This window comes from Anarhichas minor, unplaced genomic scaffold (genome assembly GCF_050575085.1).
Source record: "Anarhichas minor isolate MPS153535 unplaced genomic scaffold, ASM5057508v1 ptg000021l, whole genome shotgun sequence".
NCBI classification, from domain to species: domain Eukaryota; kingdom Metazoa; phylum Chordata; class Actinopteri; order Perciformes; family Anarhichadidae; genus Anarhichas; species Anarhichas minor.
The window spans coordinates 8,475,225-8,492,360 of record NW_027466467.1 but is presented as its reverse complement, the minus strand read 5'-3'; the positions used below and the strand labels follow the sequence as shown (position 1 = coordinate 8,492,360).

At 39.0% G+C, this 17,136-nt stretch overlaps 1 protein-coding gene across 2 annotated transcripts in view; it reads left to right on the top strand.

Moving 5' to 3' along the window:
* Positions 1 to 17,136, top strand: part of slc2a9l2 (solute carrier family 2 member 9, like 2) — a 68,441-nt gene that overhangs the window by 6,218 nt on the left and 45,087 nt on the right. The window contains exons 2-6 of one of the 2 annotated variants that reach the window (XM_076096341.1): positions 788 to 889; positions 3,242 to 3,402; positions 4,611 to 4,735; positions 5,652 to 5,797; positions 16,820 to 16,952. In XM_076096341.1, coding sequence (XP_075952456.1) covers positions 788 to 889; positions 3,242 to 3,402; positions 4,611 to 4,735; positions 5,652 to 5,797; positions 16,820 to 16,952 — 667 coding nt within the window. Of the gene's footprint in view, positions 1 to 787; positions 890 to 3,241; positions 3,403 to 4,610; positions 4,736 to 5,651; positions 5,798 to 16,819; positions 16,953 to 17,136 lie in introns of those variants that run through there. The other variant, XR_012955774.1, reaches the window with a different exon arrangement.

Sequence of the window (17,136 nt, the reverse complement as noted above, 5' to 3'; positions counted from 1 at the left end):
TTGGACCTTATTGCCACAACCTGTCACATGCAGTCCCTTTACTCACAATTATATATATTATGAATATTCATTGTCCACAGAGGATGATTCCCGGTGTTTCTGGCCCCCTCGTAACCTTTTAATTTGTCATATCAAGCCAAATTTTCAACCTGTATACAGGATACATTAACATTTAATGGAAAAATTGCCATGAAATTTGCAACACTTTCATGCTCCCCAGAGTATGAACCTATTCATACATACTCTGCACTTTCTTCTGGCCTAAATGTCAACTTTGCACACAAGATATCTCATAAACTATTTGGTTCAATTCTATAAACATTTCAGCAAGGTCATCCTCCTGAAGGGTTTACATGCTTTGACTTCTTGACATTGTAGCTTTTCTTCTTGTGTCTGTGTAGCAAAATCTCCATCATGGTTTTCGTTCTGTCCCGCTCTTTTGTATTATGGACTTTAATTAACTTATTGTGACTGTACACTTTTAGTCTTGCTATTCATTTTTGTACCTGCACTACATATTCACAGCATCCTTACAATCCAATAATACACCTATGTCTCGGTATTATCATTCACTGGCATTCATTTTTGATGACAACTACAGCATACTGTACATTTAGTTCAGTTCTTGCTCTACAAAAATGTCACCCTATGCCTGTAGGAAATGTCCTCCATTGAATTGCCTCGGTTTTGGTGGGACCTTGACATCAATCAACAGCAATGTGACTGCCATATGTTTGTGTTTGATTGCTTAGTATGAACCTGTGTCTTATGTGTGCTCTCTCTTTAGCAGCCAGTCACAGCCTGTCTGTTGAGCGCAGCCTTCTTCGGTGCCCTGGGGTCATCTTTCATTTACGGCTACAACCTCTCTGTGGTCAACGCTCCGGCTTTGGTGAGTCAAACCTTTGCAGTTCTGCTTGCAGAGAAGCACCATTGATTTTTCTCCACTTGTTAACACTGCTAGAAAATCAATAAACATTCATTTCAACAGTGCTTCAGAGCCAGAAGTGCACAGTTTCACAGTTTCTCACAGTCTTTAAAGACGCATTCAACAGAAACCAGTGAGCCCTATTCTGAAACTAAAAATATACAAAAATGTGTAGCCAGAAGGTCTATTCAGTTTAGATTAAATGGCCGAACGATCAATCAGCGATAGCCAGTTCATATTCTACGATATAGCTCAGTGCTTTTAACATTTTGATCTTTTAAACTCAAAAGTTGCATCATAATCACTTCAAAAAGATAATTTTTGCGTTGAGGGTTTAATTCATTACAACATTTTTAGTGATCCTATCTTAAGTCTCAGGATGGAGAAGAGGCAATGTAATTAAAGAGAATATTTGTTTACTGCATAGACCACTGTTAGTACAGGGTCTCCTGTCAGATAAAGGAAGAAAGACATCAGGCTGGAAGACAATTATGTGTATTTAGCTAAATTAGAATGTCAAACAGCATTTTTGGAGGTCATCCTTTGTTTTTAGTCGGGCCTTGTTGTTTTTTAGTGGTAATTGTCCCACAAGTCATTTAATTAGTATTAAAGCATTATAAAAACAGAATTTTAAACATTGCAGCGCTGCAGTTACCAATGCAAGTAGGAAATGTTGCACGAAATGTAGAAAACAGATTAAGATTTCACTGAAAGGTAGAGCCTCATTTTCAGTAAATGGACTGCAATATAATTTAATAAATAATTGCTATTTTTAAAATGACTGAACACAAGGTGAAAGGGGTCGCTCGTTGATGGATGAAAGATAAAACTACTTTATAGCAAGTTATAGCAAGCTGTCTGATCTGTATGTGCACTGTTTTGGTTCACTCTCACCACACTCGTAATGTTGCTTTTGGCTGCAGTGGGCAGCATTTTAGTTCATTTAAAAAAAAATTTTAACGTCTAAGTAGTAGACGACAAGCATGTTTGCATGTCCTCATTGACCATCATTAGATTTTCTTTCAATATCAAACAAATAAAAATTGCAATTCATACCCATATTTTGCTGGTAATGTTATCATATATTTGTCTGCTGTAACAAAAAGAAATTAAAATTTTGAAAAGATACATGATTTGTCTCTGAAATTGCAATATCAAATATGATTTTATAGTGCACTAAACGCCATGTGGTCTTAGCTTAATATGGAGCTACGGCTACTAGCCAAAAACTTCAACCCCACCACATTAAAAGCTGGTGACATGAGGACTAAATAAATGCCTATATAGGTTTAACTATTCCACTATCCGATGTAGTGATCAGAAATACAATTATTTGCTTCAGAAGTCGTGACCCAAAACACAGCTGTCTCAGAGAATCGCCCATGTGTCCTAGTCCACTCCTCTTGGACAGCTCACATTTTGTTAACCTAATTTAACACACCCGAATGAAAATGAAATTAGGAAGGTCTCTAAAGCCTCTACACCTTTAAATAGTGGGTCCTCCTACTATACTGTACTTGTTGTGTACTTGTTGTGTATTTTTTCATTTGATTTGGCTGCTTCAACTGCAGGAAAAATAAAAAGGGTTCCGTAAAAACCCTGCTGAAACCAATGTAGCCCATTTTTACACCAATAAAAGAAAGGATGATGGTGTTTTCAGAAGTCGTATCAACGTCGCATCAAAAGTAAGTCTGCCTGGCACTTGCAAGGACGTACCACCCCTGAGAGCCATAGCAGACAATGGACGTGGCTGTTACCAGGGCCACCTCTGCACTCAGCTCTGTCTGGAGCACTAACAAGACACGCTCTCCACTGTGCATCAGCCTTTTAAGTTTATAAGAATACCATTTGAATCTTGTTTGGTGGTAGGATGATTAATGAGATTTTCTTTTCATGACCCTGAGCTGCGAAACATCAAATAATACATGAGTCTCAAATGTAAAGCGCAAGATTAAAGTAAAGTAGAAGGTCATTTTGTTTTGTAAAGCTGAAAGGTTCCACCATTAAAAGGACACTTCAGTGGAAGCTTCAGTGCTTTGAGACAACTTAATTATTGACCCGTTGTAGATTGCTTTAATAATCATTTCATGCAGTCGCTCAGTTTGCTCTCCCATGTACAACATTGTAAAACTGAAGAGACTATATAGCTGAACATTACATTATGAGTTGTCATAGTGGATCCACCTTTTAGTTATAGTTCAGTTTTGCCTTTATAGTTGAACGAGAAATGTAAACTGTCACTGTGTAATAATCTACCATTCAAATGAGCCATCAATTTAAAAGGTGTCTTTCTCCCATGTCTCTTTTGTATTGCAGTACATTAAAGCTTTCTACAACAAGACATGGATTGAGAGATATGGGGAGCCTCTTGCAGTAGAGACGGCCACCCTCCTCTGGTCCGTCACGGTGTCTATATTTGCTATCGGAGGCCTTCTCGGAGCGCTGTCCGTTTCCATGATTATCAAAGTGCTGGGAAGGTGAGTCGACTCAGTTGCTCTTCTAATCAAGTCTTGTTCAAGTAACACAGAAGTGTTTCTCCGACAATTGTATCAGCCTGGGACCTGAATCCTGGAACAAGATTAGCGAATTTGCCAGCTAACTTTGGGTATCATGAATAAAATGAAGTTATGTTGGTCAAGAATAGCTTGTTTACGGTATTCAAAACAACAGCCAGGCCGGCGCCCCCATCTCAAGACACTCCTTGTGAGCATCTTCACACTTCTTGAAATTAACATATACTACCTAACTAATTCTTAAATCAACACTTAAATAAACTGTTTCTCAGAAAACTGTTACTTCCTGTTGGCCTGTACAGTCTGGAAGCCGTCTTCAGACACGTTGGAGTCAGAAATGTCCTTGTGTAGCTGTATGTCTTCCTGAAACACAACACACTGCTCTCACGATACTCTCTCTTACTGCTTCTCCATCTTGTTAGCCAGTGATCTCACATTTCACATCTCAATGGCAGGTAGATGTATCTTTTCTTGAATGCACCATTAGTTTGAGTCTCATGAGGAGAAGAAGAGGCTCAGATACAGACTGGCCTTCCGGTTCTCTGAGAGACCCGTGTTTGTCGGCTGCCTCTTTTGATAGATCCAGAACCTGAATTAGGACACATGAATAGTGTGGTGAGGTTGACATCACACCCACATCATGAGCAGCCTCCTTTGAATAGTACAACGCAACTCCTTTCTTTATCCTCTTGATGCCATGACTGCCATTCTCATTTTTTTTATGAAGTTTATTTTAACCTCTGCTAGCTTTTGCTCTAAAACATGTTGTTGATCAGTCCCCTCTTAAAACTTTTTTTTATAATGAAATCATTTATGAGTATGTTTTCATTCCACTCTTATCGTTTCACATACTTAACTTAATTGTATTATCCCCTAGTGTTTTATGATCCCAATGTTGTTTTATTTGTTTTTGTTTGTATCTGCAGTGCTACATTAATAAAGTTTATTATTATAGTAATTATTACATTCATGTTTTTTTATATTTAGATTAGCTAGCTGTTGGTTCTGCTATTTAGATATTATATCACAAAAAAACGATTGTACTCATTTTGACAAATTGAAGTGAAGTGAATAAATAATCTTTGTACAGAAATGACATTTGTGTAGGATCATTTTACCGTGTACCTATATAGTTTCCTCTTTTTACAACCATATTCTCTTCTTGACATTAGAAAGGGAACCTTGCTGTTGAATAACAGCTTCACTCTAATAGCTGCTCTGCTGCTGACCCTGGGGGAAAGGGCCAAATCTTTTGAGATGCTCTTCATCGGTCGGCTCATAATGGGGGTTGACTCTGGTAAGTGTTTCATTTATACTCACCACTCACTAGGCAGTGTACAAAAGTCAGTGTGCTGCAAACTACTACATGGTAGACAGTAATGGCAAAAATGTAATAATGTAAGTCACGGACAGACCATGGCAGTATACCGGATGATTTAACTGTTGGCCTCCTGAGAATGCAACATATCAAAGTTCCTAAAATGTAGATATGCAGTTGGTATAATAGTTAAGATCACATCTAGAAAACTTAACTTTGTTTATGTGGAAAGGAAATGAGAAAGATGCAAATCACAAAGATGAATATAGGCTTGTGGTTTAACCCCACCCCAAGGAAAAATGTGTAGATATCGAGGGTGTTTTACTTGACAGACCTGAGAGCACTGATCAGTGAGCTATCAGTAAGACTTTGATTGCAGGTCTAACTTTCCCTTCTGAGCGAATATCTCCAATCATAGAGGAAGAGCTTAACATCAGTGCTCATTCATCCTTGTGATTGTGGATTACGTGACCTGCAGAAACAAATTTCCGGGAGATCAAATTGTGGCTACCAAAAAATTGCCAGACAGCAGCTTGACTGCTGCTGGTAGAAAATGACCATGTGTAAGTGAGATACACTTATTTTGCCAGTCTGATAAGCACTTGACTCCTGACACCAAACAAGTGCTAATCCAATCCTAATTAGATGCCCGAACCACCTCAGCTGACTCATTTTGACTTAATACCTCAATATTGATTTTACAACAATATTGTCGGCTTGACCATTGGTGCCTTTATAAAATATTTGATTTTTTTTTGATAAATAATCATCACTAATTTGGGTATAATGACCAAGTGGGAGGCATATATTATAAGTTCAGAAAATGACATCACATTAAACATGGGTCTGTCTTTTGTCCTTTTCATAGTATTTTAATATGTTGTTGTTTCGACAGGTATAGCTCTCAGCGCCCTCCCCATGTACCTGGGAGAAATTACGCCAAGACATATCCGAGGTTCCATTGGCCAGTTCAACTCCGTCCTCATCTGCTTGGGAGTGTTCACGGGACAAGTGCTGGGGCTGCCCGAGCTGCTGGGTCAGGTCAGTGCTGTTGAGATTGTAGACCCTAGGAACATATGGGAGTAATATTTGTGATGTTACCTTTACGTTGCTTACAACTCTGCTATAGCATCAGTTCCTTTCCATTTCTCCAATACAGCCTGGGATGGCCAAACGTGTGGCCTGTTGTGTACTCTCAGTTTCACATCAATTTGCACCTTAATAATTCCTGCAACTCTTAAGACAATCATGTCTGCCATGTGATCTCGACAACCTCATGTGTGACATGACATGTGACATCAAGGTGTGATTAGGTTTAAATGTCAAGGACCTTTCCATCTGTCAGTGGAGCCGATGAAGCCTCATGGATAAGCGGCAGACTGCAGCTATTGTCCAGTGGATCATTTTATTTTTACTTGAGAAGTGTGAGCTCGTAACGGAGAAAAAAAAACCCTCCGCTCGCAGTTAATGATTTCCCATCAATTTGTTTCTGGGCAAATGAATAGATAGTGTGTGTCCTCCTCAGCCACATCAGTAACAAAATCACGTTTGTTTTATCCTGCTCAGTATTTGATTTGTTTTATCTGTTCCTTGTTTCAATAAGATAGCAGCAGGAATTCTCAGTCACACCGTATTTACCCTGGAGGGAATGGTTTCCTCTTTCCCCCGTTCTCACCTTAATGCCCCCAACTTTAGCAATCCTTACTCGGCCTGCTGCTGAAGCATTCTCATGGCAGCAATCCAGTCTTCACTTGATTATTCATGTATCTTTTAGGGATGAAAACATACTTAGTGACTCTCTGCTGGGGCCAGGGAGGTGCAATCCTTACAACAATTGAAATACAAATAAATAAGAAAAATTCAAGTGTGTCAAATGATGCTCTGTGATATGGTTTGTATGACAAATCCCATATTTTAGAGTTAAGCATTCACATACTGAATCAACACTACATTGGGTCAGTGTGTGGAGTGTACCAGAATACAACATTGTCAACATCAGCACATTCTTGGTTTTGCTGGTGGTCTGTAGTTGAATTGAACTTGTTGGTCTGATGTAGGCTATAGTAGTAAAATCCACAATCAAATTGGAAAATGTAACACAAACTGGTTTGTTAACATGTCTTCCATGAGCATTTTGTGACAAGACAGTAAAGTAATATAAGCTTTACTAATAAGAAGTTATTGGGTTTAAGAAGATAGAATAACTTGTAGTAAGCTGTTCTTCTCGACTGTGAATTAGCACTAAGACACATTCACTAACTAACTAACACCAAGCACATTTTTTATACACTTACCTGTTCTCGCACGTCCTAAATCATTTTTCAGACACACAGTTTCTCACTTACCTCACACTCCCCACTCTTACAAACACCCACAAGCACGTGTTTAAGAATAATTTATTTTTAATTTCATCATTATTTTAATATTATGACTTTTTTTATTTGATCTTGAAATAGATTTTATTTCATCTTATCCCATCCCACTCACATAAAAGCAATCACACACCAACCACTAACCAAAATGGCAACCAAGCCTCTATCAAAGAAGGAGATGAAGAACATCTGGATCTCAGCATTTACAACAGAGAAACCAAAAAAGAAAGACTCAATGGAAGGAAAAAGTCTACACCCAGCACAAAAACAGCTCCACCCCCACCCAAACTTGAAAACTACAAACAAATAGACCACAACAGGACAAAACACGACAGGAGCAACTACAAACACCAGAACACCAGACAGCCCAAACCACCACCTACCCAACCTCCCAAAGACCCACACCTGTACCACCACAAGCAGTTAGCCAACAAATCCACAACCATCCAAAACCGTTCACCCTCAGTAGACAGCATTATCCAAGAAACCCCCAACGAACTGGATTTACTGCAGCTTGTCACACCATCAGGGGGAGCTACTGAACCACAAAAGAACGGTCACAAACTACAGAGGACCAAAGCAAGAGCAACACGTGAGGGTGTTTCCGGGTTATTTAAGACTGGATGCAGCTTGGGTGGGCTCGGAGCTCTCCCCCTCCCGCTGGAGCTCTGACTGCAGGTCCAAGGTGGCAGCGGAGTCGCATCTGTGTCTGTCAGCGGTGGGCTGGTCCCTGCCAGAGGCTCTGCTGCAGTCTGAGCTGATGGAGTTTCTGGTGAACCTGGACGATTATGTCTGATTTTGCCGGAATCCGACCCGGTGGCACCGATGACAAGCATTTAGTAACTAAAACAGACATGGTGTCTCACCTGAAATCATTCTCAAAGTTGACCAGATATACATCAGATCAATCTTTGAATATGCAGCACCAGCCAGGACCACAGCCGCACAACACCAAGTCAAGAGACTACAAACCATCCAAAACAAGGCAATGAAAATGGCATACCGACTCCCACAGTACATCAGCACCGTAGAAATAGAATAGAAGTGGAACGGAGATTGAACCGTTTGCCGTGGTCATTTGAGTAGTTCAAAAGAAAATGGGTATTTTTGTCGATAGTTATGGGGACAACACATGTCAGTAGGGCAATAAAGTGTGTTGCTCTGCTGCTAAGCCGGCGGCAGAGTTAGTCACAGGGCTGAATCGACGTCTGTTGAGGCCAATTCATACCCTCTTTCTTTCTTCCTTATAAAAAGGACAGCCATCATGGCGGGACTACATGCACACACACTAGAGACGCTGTTGTTTCACACGTCCCGCCGGTATGAGTGCGTCCGAGCACATAAAGATAGCCGGTACGTGATTGTGCATTAGTCATCAGCCTCTGCCATCAGTGTGTGAATGTGTGCGTGAATGGGTGAATGTTGACATGTAGTGTACAGCGCTCTGAGTGTTCCCGAAGAAGAGATTCTTTTCTGTCTAATCTATTCTTCGGAACACTCCGATTTAACTTATTTATTTACCATTTACCATTTATTCTATTTCTATGATCAGTACCCAATACACACACATTATGTTCGGACTCAAAACAATCCAAGACATCACCCTCACAAAGAAAAACACACAGAGAGCCAGAGCTAGATGTATTTTGAATGGATTTGACCAGATTTTCCTCTCCTATTTTGTGCTGACATTTACACATGGGCTTAATGTCCGAGCTTCTAGCAAAGTAGGTACTCATCTTTCATTTCTAAGTATTGGTTTGTCCCATCCATCATTTCGACCTGCAGACGAATATCAAATATCAAATGGAGCCACTGCTATGTATTCATGTCACCGCTGTCACACCCTTCCACAAGCATCACAGACACCTTTGATATCTTATGATAATACCACCATGGTCTTTGCTAGCCTTTGGTCCTTCCTTTCAGTGGAGGCATCTCTTAATGAGAGCTGGTCTAAGATGTCACTTTGTGCTCCAAAATGGTGATAAACTTTGACAAATGATAATTACTCTAACCTTCATGCTTAGCCACTGACCTTTCCTCAGTAGGGACACATGCTTATTACATTACAGCAAGAACAGGCTTTTGAGACTCTGAACTCATCAGCATGCCTCAAATGCAGCTTTCACCAGTAAGGTTAGACTCAGAGGGTGCCTTTATCTTTACATCCTCCATCATACTTTGGCTTCAGAGGGTTGTGTAAATGGGCAAAACAAATCAATGGATTGTTATATGTTGGGATGGTCCCTGTAATACAATTCATTTAAGATTATTGTCACACTGGTTATCAGAGTAATATTCTAAATGACTTTGATATTACAGGAGGTACCGTGTGTACTATACGTGTATGCTTTCAGCTCCTTGCATCTTAACTATACAGTACACTGTATTCTGTACGTCCACACTCAAAAAACAAACAGGAGTAGCTGAGCATTCCGTGTTTTTGCTGCATGACTCTTAATTGAAAAGGAAATGTGCAAGACCTGTTGTGTTTGCAAATCTTGAAGACAGACTTCAGGCGTTGTTGAAAATGAAATTAGTATTAAAAGTAAAAATATAAGCCATTGTTTTTGTGCAGTGCTAATATTAAAGGAATAGTTTTAGTAACATAAAAATAGTAACATTTTTGGAAATACGTTTCATATTCACTTTCTTGCCACAAGTTAGATAAAAATGTATACTGTTTCTTTTAAAATATCAATTATAGCCACTTTAAGTGTTAGCACTCCATGTTAACCCTTTTTTTACATTTTGATTACAAAAAAAAACAATCAAAAAGAGAAAGAAAAAGACCAAGTACAAACAAATACACAAGGACAAGAACGCTATAGGCTACAGACAAAAATATATAAATATAATACGCTTGCTTAGCAGGTCGTTGCATTACCAGTCTCTCCTGACCAGACTTCTTTGTTCTACTTATACGATTTAAGGTTTCTATACATTGTACTGGCTTTATATCTTAAACAGTCAACACTTTATTAAAGTAAATGTCTCATATAATCTTGTATGTGTCCATGGTCTATCGAAGCCATTACCTCTATAAAGCCTCTGCAGAACTGAGGCTGCATGTTCAATCATTATCAGTTCTATAAATCCTTCAGTTACTGCAGTTACCAGACTGCAGACGATAATTAAACTGTAGTTAGCTTTAATCTAGCTAAATCCTTTCTCTCTTGCTTTACAATTTGGCCCAAATTCTTAACATTAGGATTTTTTTCACTCTGTAATAATAAGAATTTTTCCTCCAGCAGTTAATAATGGGTTCTGCCACAGTGGACATGAAGGAAACACTAATCCATTGATTGCACTTTTTTAAAATGTATTATTCTTGCCATTTTACATTAAAAACTTAAAATAAGGTTCTTAATGTTTGTATTGATCTCTGGACAACATCACAAAGAAGGAAGGAATATTGGTTATATTTTGACATATCCAGCTGACGACCTTACACTGCTCGTGAAAGGCCCACAACACGGCATATTTGCCATTAGAAGCCAAATAAAATGTGCATATTTCCAGTTCATATCCCCAACACCCCTTTATTTCTCTGCTTTTAGGTTTATTGAGGCCGATTCTTGCTATTTTATTCCCCCAAAGAAACATTACAAAAAACTTTTTTAAATTTCTTTAAACCAATATTCAGGTATTTTAAGTGGATTTGATGATATCATAAAAGATAATCTCTTCTATATATTCTAAGTTTCGTCTGTCAGGATCTTCTTTACACTAAGAAAAACCTATTACCGTATAACCGAAGCACAAAATTACATGTAATGCCCTTTAAATAATACGGAGCAGGATTTACAGGCAAAATATGTAGAAACTTTTAAAGAGATAAACATTCGCAGGAAGAGCATCTTGCTCTCTACCTGTTTTAAACACAACAACCGCCGTTTAAGATTATAATGAAAAACTACATAAAGAGCAATTCACCTGGACAGTTATGTTCAACATCTGTCGTAACCACAGGAAAACCACAGGAGCATTCGGTTGCAAGTCAACAGTGAACAGCGCAGCTTGATAAATTGAAACATTTCCGATACCACTTTCTTGCATTCGTTTGAGCATTTATTGTTCCATTACCAGGTAATTTATAAAGGCAGAGTCAGGTGTGTGCTGTGAACCCTAAGAGCTTCAGCACGCCATCTTGTCACGAGACTATTCCCCCTCCTGTACGGTGTGAATCCTAGTGGAATACCAGTTCCCCAACCTACAACGAGCTCTTTAATATTTTAAGAATAAGACGGCAAGGTCCAACCGTCACTTTGCTCTTTTGACAGAGCATCAGGAAAATAGGTTTATAGAGGAGGTGACATTCATAACAGCGAAAGGCAGAGGGATGATAGGCTTTCCTTCTTAACCTGGCAGATTTCCACCACTATAGTGTTCCAAAGGATGAGATTCTGGTGACGTGAGCTTTTTACCAAGAAGATCTGTGTTGTGTTGCGTTTATACTTTCTACCGATATACAATAACTCCAGGGAAATGTTTATCTCTCAGGTAATGGACAGACTACCAAGATGGAGTAGGGAAATGCAGAATGCGATCTGTGGACCAAATCATTTGGCATGCCATATGCACTGCTGGATGGATGATAAACGCTCTTATTACTTACCACTTAATTGCTCTTCCAGGATAACGGAACATTTAAATAGAAATAGCAAGTAATCTCAAGGTATTTTCTTTCCTGTAATGCACCTCGTAATCCATCATGCATTAGTCTTTAACCGTCTCATTGTGAGTGGCAGCCAATTAAATCTCACCACCCTCTATGGAAATAAAGATTTGCGATTAACTGTTGCTGCCTGTACCAAACATAGAACATACTGAGCAGTCTCATTTCTCACTTGGAGAATGGTCTGGCAAGGTACAGTAATTAAAACTGACCCAACACAGATAATGTTAGCTTGCATAATTGGATACATCACAGATGTGGGCCACCTGGCGTTTCCATTACCTCTATCTGAGAAGTTATCTGTTCACACTAACCTCCTCTCTGGCTTTGTGGTGGTTCTCCTGCAACAGCAGCCCGAGCTCCATGAAGGGCACATTCTCAACTCAAAACAAAAAAATAAAAATGGGTTTCATCCTCTGCTTTTGTTCAATCAAAGGATGACATTGTACACCCTGCAGCATCATGCATTCTCAGATCAGATAATTGAAAGGGAAAATGGAATACAGCATGCACCATTTGTCTGCTGCTTTACAGTAAACAAGTATCACCCCAGGTCATAGCAGGGCTGTTTTTATCACTATGGATGATGGGACCAGGGACCAGGAGGGAGACACAGCTTGGATCACCCAGCTTGCCCTAGTTAAGAGCAGTTTAGCAGCATTTAGTTCGTGAACTTGTGAACAGGACTGAAACTGTGTGTGTGTGTGTGTGTGAAGCACATAGGTCAAACCTGATTATTAGGCCTTGTATATCAATGTTCGATTGTGGACACCCGAGCTCATAAGCTTCATATACTTTACATCTACATACTGTAAACCTTCCTTGATTAAGCACATTCAACTGTGTGTGCAGTCAATATAAGCTAGCTGAATGATATCGAACCACAAAATTGTATAGAGGTAAAAAATATATTTCTTATAACAGTCTACAGAAATCAATGCTTGTATAACATTAACTCCAATTTGTTTGTGTCATAGCAGCCTCTGAGAAGTCTGATTTAAGCTCCCACGCTCATCTCCTGCTGGGATAAGACGACCCACAGCTCAGTGCGGCATGCAAACATTTACATAGCTCACCCACGACTTAGTGCACAGAGGAACATGGTGAAGAGATGGAGTGTTGCTAGTGTTTCATCAGTCAAAGGCCTACATCATACATTTTTTAAACATTTCTAGAAATATCCTTCTGAGAAAGATATCTTCCTTTTCCTTCTCATTTAGAATTATTGTTAAGTGAAGAAAATATATCTTTTCTTCTTAAAAGTATCTAGAAGTGTCTTTTATATATTTTTTTAGAGATCAATAATAGACATGAAGGTAGAGGTCCACGTGAAAATAGTAGTCTCTCCGGATTGTGAAAGTATTTTTCTTAGAACCTATGATCCCTAGTACAGTATAATAAAAACACATTCTTTAATTTGATGCTTTGAAGTTTTTTTCACTATGTGCACGGTTACACATCATTTCTTAAACGTTCATACACCATCATGCATCGTGGTCTTGTGCACATTTTAGTTATTTTTTTTTTTTTTTTTGTTGTTTATGAATTAAAAAAATATTGTAAAAGTGCATCAGCCTCATAACAAAAGAAAGGAGCACCCAGTTTAACTTGTCTGTGTAAAAACACAGTCACTAGTGCTGCATGACTGCATGCACAGATAAAGACCTGACAAGCGGTGCTGGGCTGCCACGAACAACAGTGAGAGCAGAGCAGATGCTGCGCTAGCTGTCCTTTGTGTCAACAGAACAGCTGGGGGAGAGTACTTCACTCTGCCTCATTGCATGTCTCTACATCTCTACCATCGAACCACTTCACTTCTTTATCCTCACAAACCAAACCCGCTTTGTTCCTCTAGATTACATACCATTTATATATGGTACATTTTATGTTTTTGCGACTGATTTGGCGTTGCTTTTTAAATTCAGTCAAAGGGAAGACTGGTGTAGGCTGGGTTAGAAGACGGTAAGAGCTTTCTCTCTTGGGTTGGATGGGTGCCTCGTCATCCCCTAAATCTATTGATTTGGCGCTGGAGTCTGTGGGAGATGTAAGAACATGAGTAACGCGAAGATGAGACACACAACACAGCTCTTATGATTATAGGCTTTCTGGATCCTTTGATGCTGAAAAGCTGATATAATGTCTTCTTTGATCTACGGCTCCTCCAAAGCTTGATATGTATTTACTGTTTTTCCCTCCACATGTTTGGTTCTGCAGGTAATTGAGTACGATGACAAGGATGATGGGTCCTGTTATGTGTGCTACCTGTGATTTTGTTTATGTATCAAATGCATCAATTTCTTGTACATGAACTGCACAAACAGTGAAGTCTCAACATTAATGCAGAGTTTACCCTCGATTGTTAGTATATTTTATAGAACTGGGACTTCCACAGAGACTTTCACACAAATGTCATACAGCAAAGCTTTGGGTCTGCTATATAATGTTTATGGGTAAAGGTTTTGTTGTCTGCTGCATAAGACCACTGACTGTAGCTTCAACAAGAGCGAAACGAAAGTTTTTCTTAGTTTATATGTGAGGAATAAACATCTATGAACTCAGAAAACCATGGTCCAAATTGATTACGAAACTCCATTTGGAAATGTGTTTATTTGTTGAAAAGAACTGCTGTCAATTGCTTGTAAGCTCACCACAGGGTGACGACACTATTTTGGTGTGAGCGCCATCTTTGGGCCACCTTGGACTTATGGCACTTAAGTTCCTCCTTCAGTCTATGAGGAGGAACCACAGACCCGTGGCAAAATTATGCAACTGACTGTTGTGGTGCTCCTCCACTTTAGTGAGTCTAACAAACTGTCTATAATTATGTGTCTTCCGTTGTTATCTAATGTATACATTTACAGCACAATCCTGCATTTCTTGAGAACCTTACGCACTGACGCCAGAAAGGCTTACTTTTGGAATTGGCTTGTAACCCTGACGTTTATATCTGCAGATATAAACCGTTTTGGTGGTTGTCAGTAGTGGTGACAGTTGGCCCTATGTTTCCAGTGTTATGTTGTGTTTGATTAACTATCACGCTATTCGATTATTATGTCGCTATTTTATTATTGCTGTATTATCTCCATTATTTGAATGAATTCAGATTACTTCTTCTAATCTTTATCGTTACCATTATTTATTTATTCACTACTATTTCCCTATTATTCTGGTTGCTGTTATTATGATATTAATAAGGTGCCTGAAAATGAATATACTAATAATTGTGATTGCCAAAGCGGATACAAATATTTATTTGTACATTATGTTATATTGGGGCGTCTCTACAAGTATTAACCAAGGAAATTACACCCATGTTGATTAAGGTTGGAATTTTTACAATTATGATACACACTCGACCAAAAGCAGAGCTAAAAGTTTTTGCTAACATGTTCGACATATCAACTCTATAGAATAACAATATTCATGTGGGGTTTACAGCTTTTTTCTGTTGCCCTCAGGTGGCCAACAACCAATTCTAATAATTCTGCTTTAATTGAAGTCTTTAAATTTAAATCAGTTGGAGGTACATTATACTGCACAGTAGCAGATACTTGACTCCTTAACGTGTAATCACATTCTGTTGGACAAGTGTTGCAGACTTTATAACTCGCGAGTGAGCAGTTCATTTACAGCTCAGGCTGACAACACGGGGCGTTAAATAGAAGTTAATTATGTTTAAAAAAAAGTTTTACAGTCTGATTAAAAGTTTTTCTACTCGTGTAGTAAAGGTTATAGGCAACTCAATCCCCAAAACAGTTCTTATGAGTTGAGAGCTGACATTTTCTCCCCAAATGGCATCTCCTTTCCACAGTCTCTGCATAATTGTCTCCCTCCTGTTTGCACGGGTGAGATCACGAAGCGTGCTGAATAGTGGGGCGTCCTGTCATCTTTCTTTTGGGCAATGCTTTGTGTGAGGTATACTCGTACATTTTCTGTGTTTTTGCAATGTATAAGAGATCTTTTACGGTGTGTGATGGTGGTGACCTCAACACAGACTGATCTTCACACTCCTCTTAGCTTGACTACAAGCATTATCTTATATGACCCTTTGCTGCAGAAAAACACTTCACCGAAAAGCTTTCATGAATCTATAGCTGGCTTTGATAAATATTTAGCCTTTGAGGCATTTTGTAAAGAAATCACCTTGTAATGGAACTGAGACAACCTATGACTAACAGCTTCCCTACTAATGAACTCGTGTTTGGCTATTTCTCTCCATTACTCTATTACTTTGTATCCATGTTGTCTATAGTCACTCCGTAACATCGGCCGAGTTGTGATACAGAAACAAAAACACAGTTTCTTGCATTCCTACTGTAAGTTTTAAGATGTATTGGCCTCATAATCAGCTGATCATTTTGTACTTCACCTGTCATGGCAGTGACTGGGAGAACAGCCAACTTAATATTTGAGTTTATCGTCTATTAAGGCCGGAGCACCCTTGACCAAAGTCAATTCTAAGACAAAAGGGAGGTGCCAATTAAAAACAGCTCCCTGTTGTAGACATACTATAAATCCATCTACGGTGGCGACTGTAATGAGAGTTACCTAACAAGAATTATGATTTTGTATTTTTGTAGTTGTTGGGATATGGGGGCAAAACTGAAACACAACACTTTTTCCACACAACACTATTCAGTAATATTGTTATTTAGAAATTCACCATTTGCATACACATTATGCAAATGGTGAATTTACTTCGGTGAAGACACTTTTCCATTTTTCTTAGGTAAACATATGCATGAATAAATGCATCACTTGAAGACCATAAGTCTTATACTTAGCTTACGCATTCCAAGCATTCATGCCTTAAGCTTATGCCCTATTTTCTACAAGCACTGTAACTCATTGCTGTGTTGCATTTAAATGACAATCAGCACTGCTTGCAGGAATTCTAAATGAGGGTATGATGTGCATCCTCCTATTCTTTGGAGTATCAGTTTTGTTTAATCTTTGTATATCATAAACCATGACTACAACATAGATCTTTTTTGGATGTTTTGACTGCAGGAAACCAGATGGACCTACCTGTTTGCCTTCCTGGCGTTGCCGGCAATGCTGCAGCTGTGTGTGCTGCCTTTCCTCCCTGAGAGTCCTCGCTACCTGCTGATAGAGAGGAGGGATGAGGCCGGAGCAGAAAGAGGTATTGTATGCGCTACAAAAACACATGTTCTGGAGTTAGAGGGATGGCCTCTAACTCCAGAACATATGTAGAATGCATACAGACTTGTCTCAAATACATTTGTGTTTTAAGAGCAACTTCTTACCAATCACATCCACACCCTTCTGGAGCTTGAAAAAATATAATTCTACAGGGTAAGAGTGTC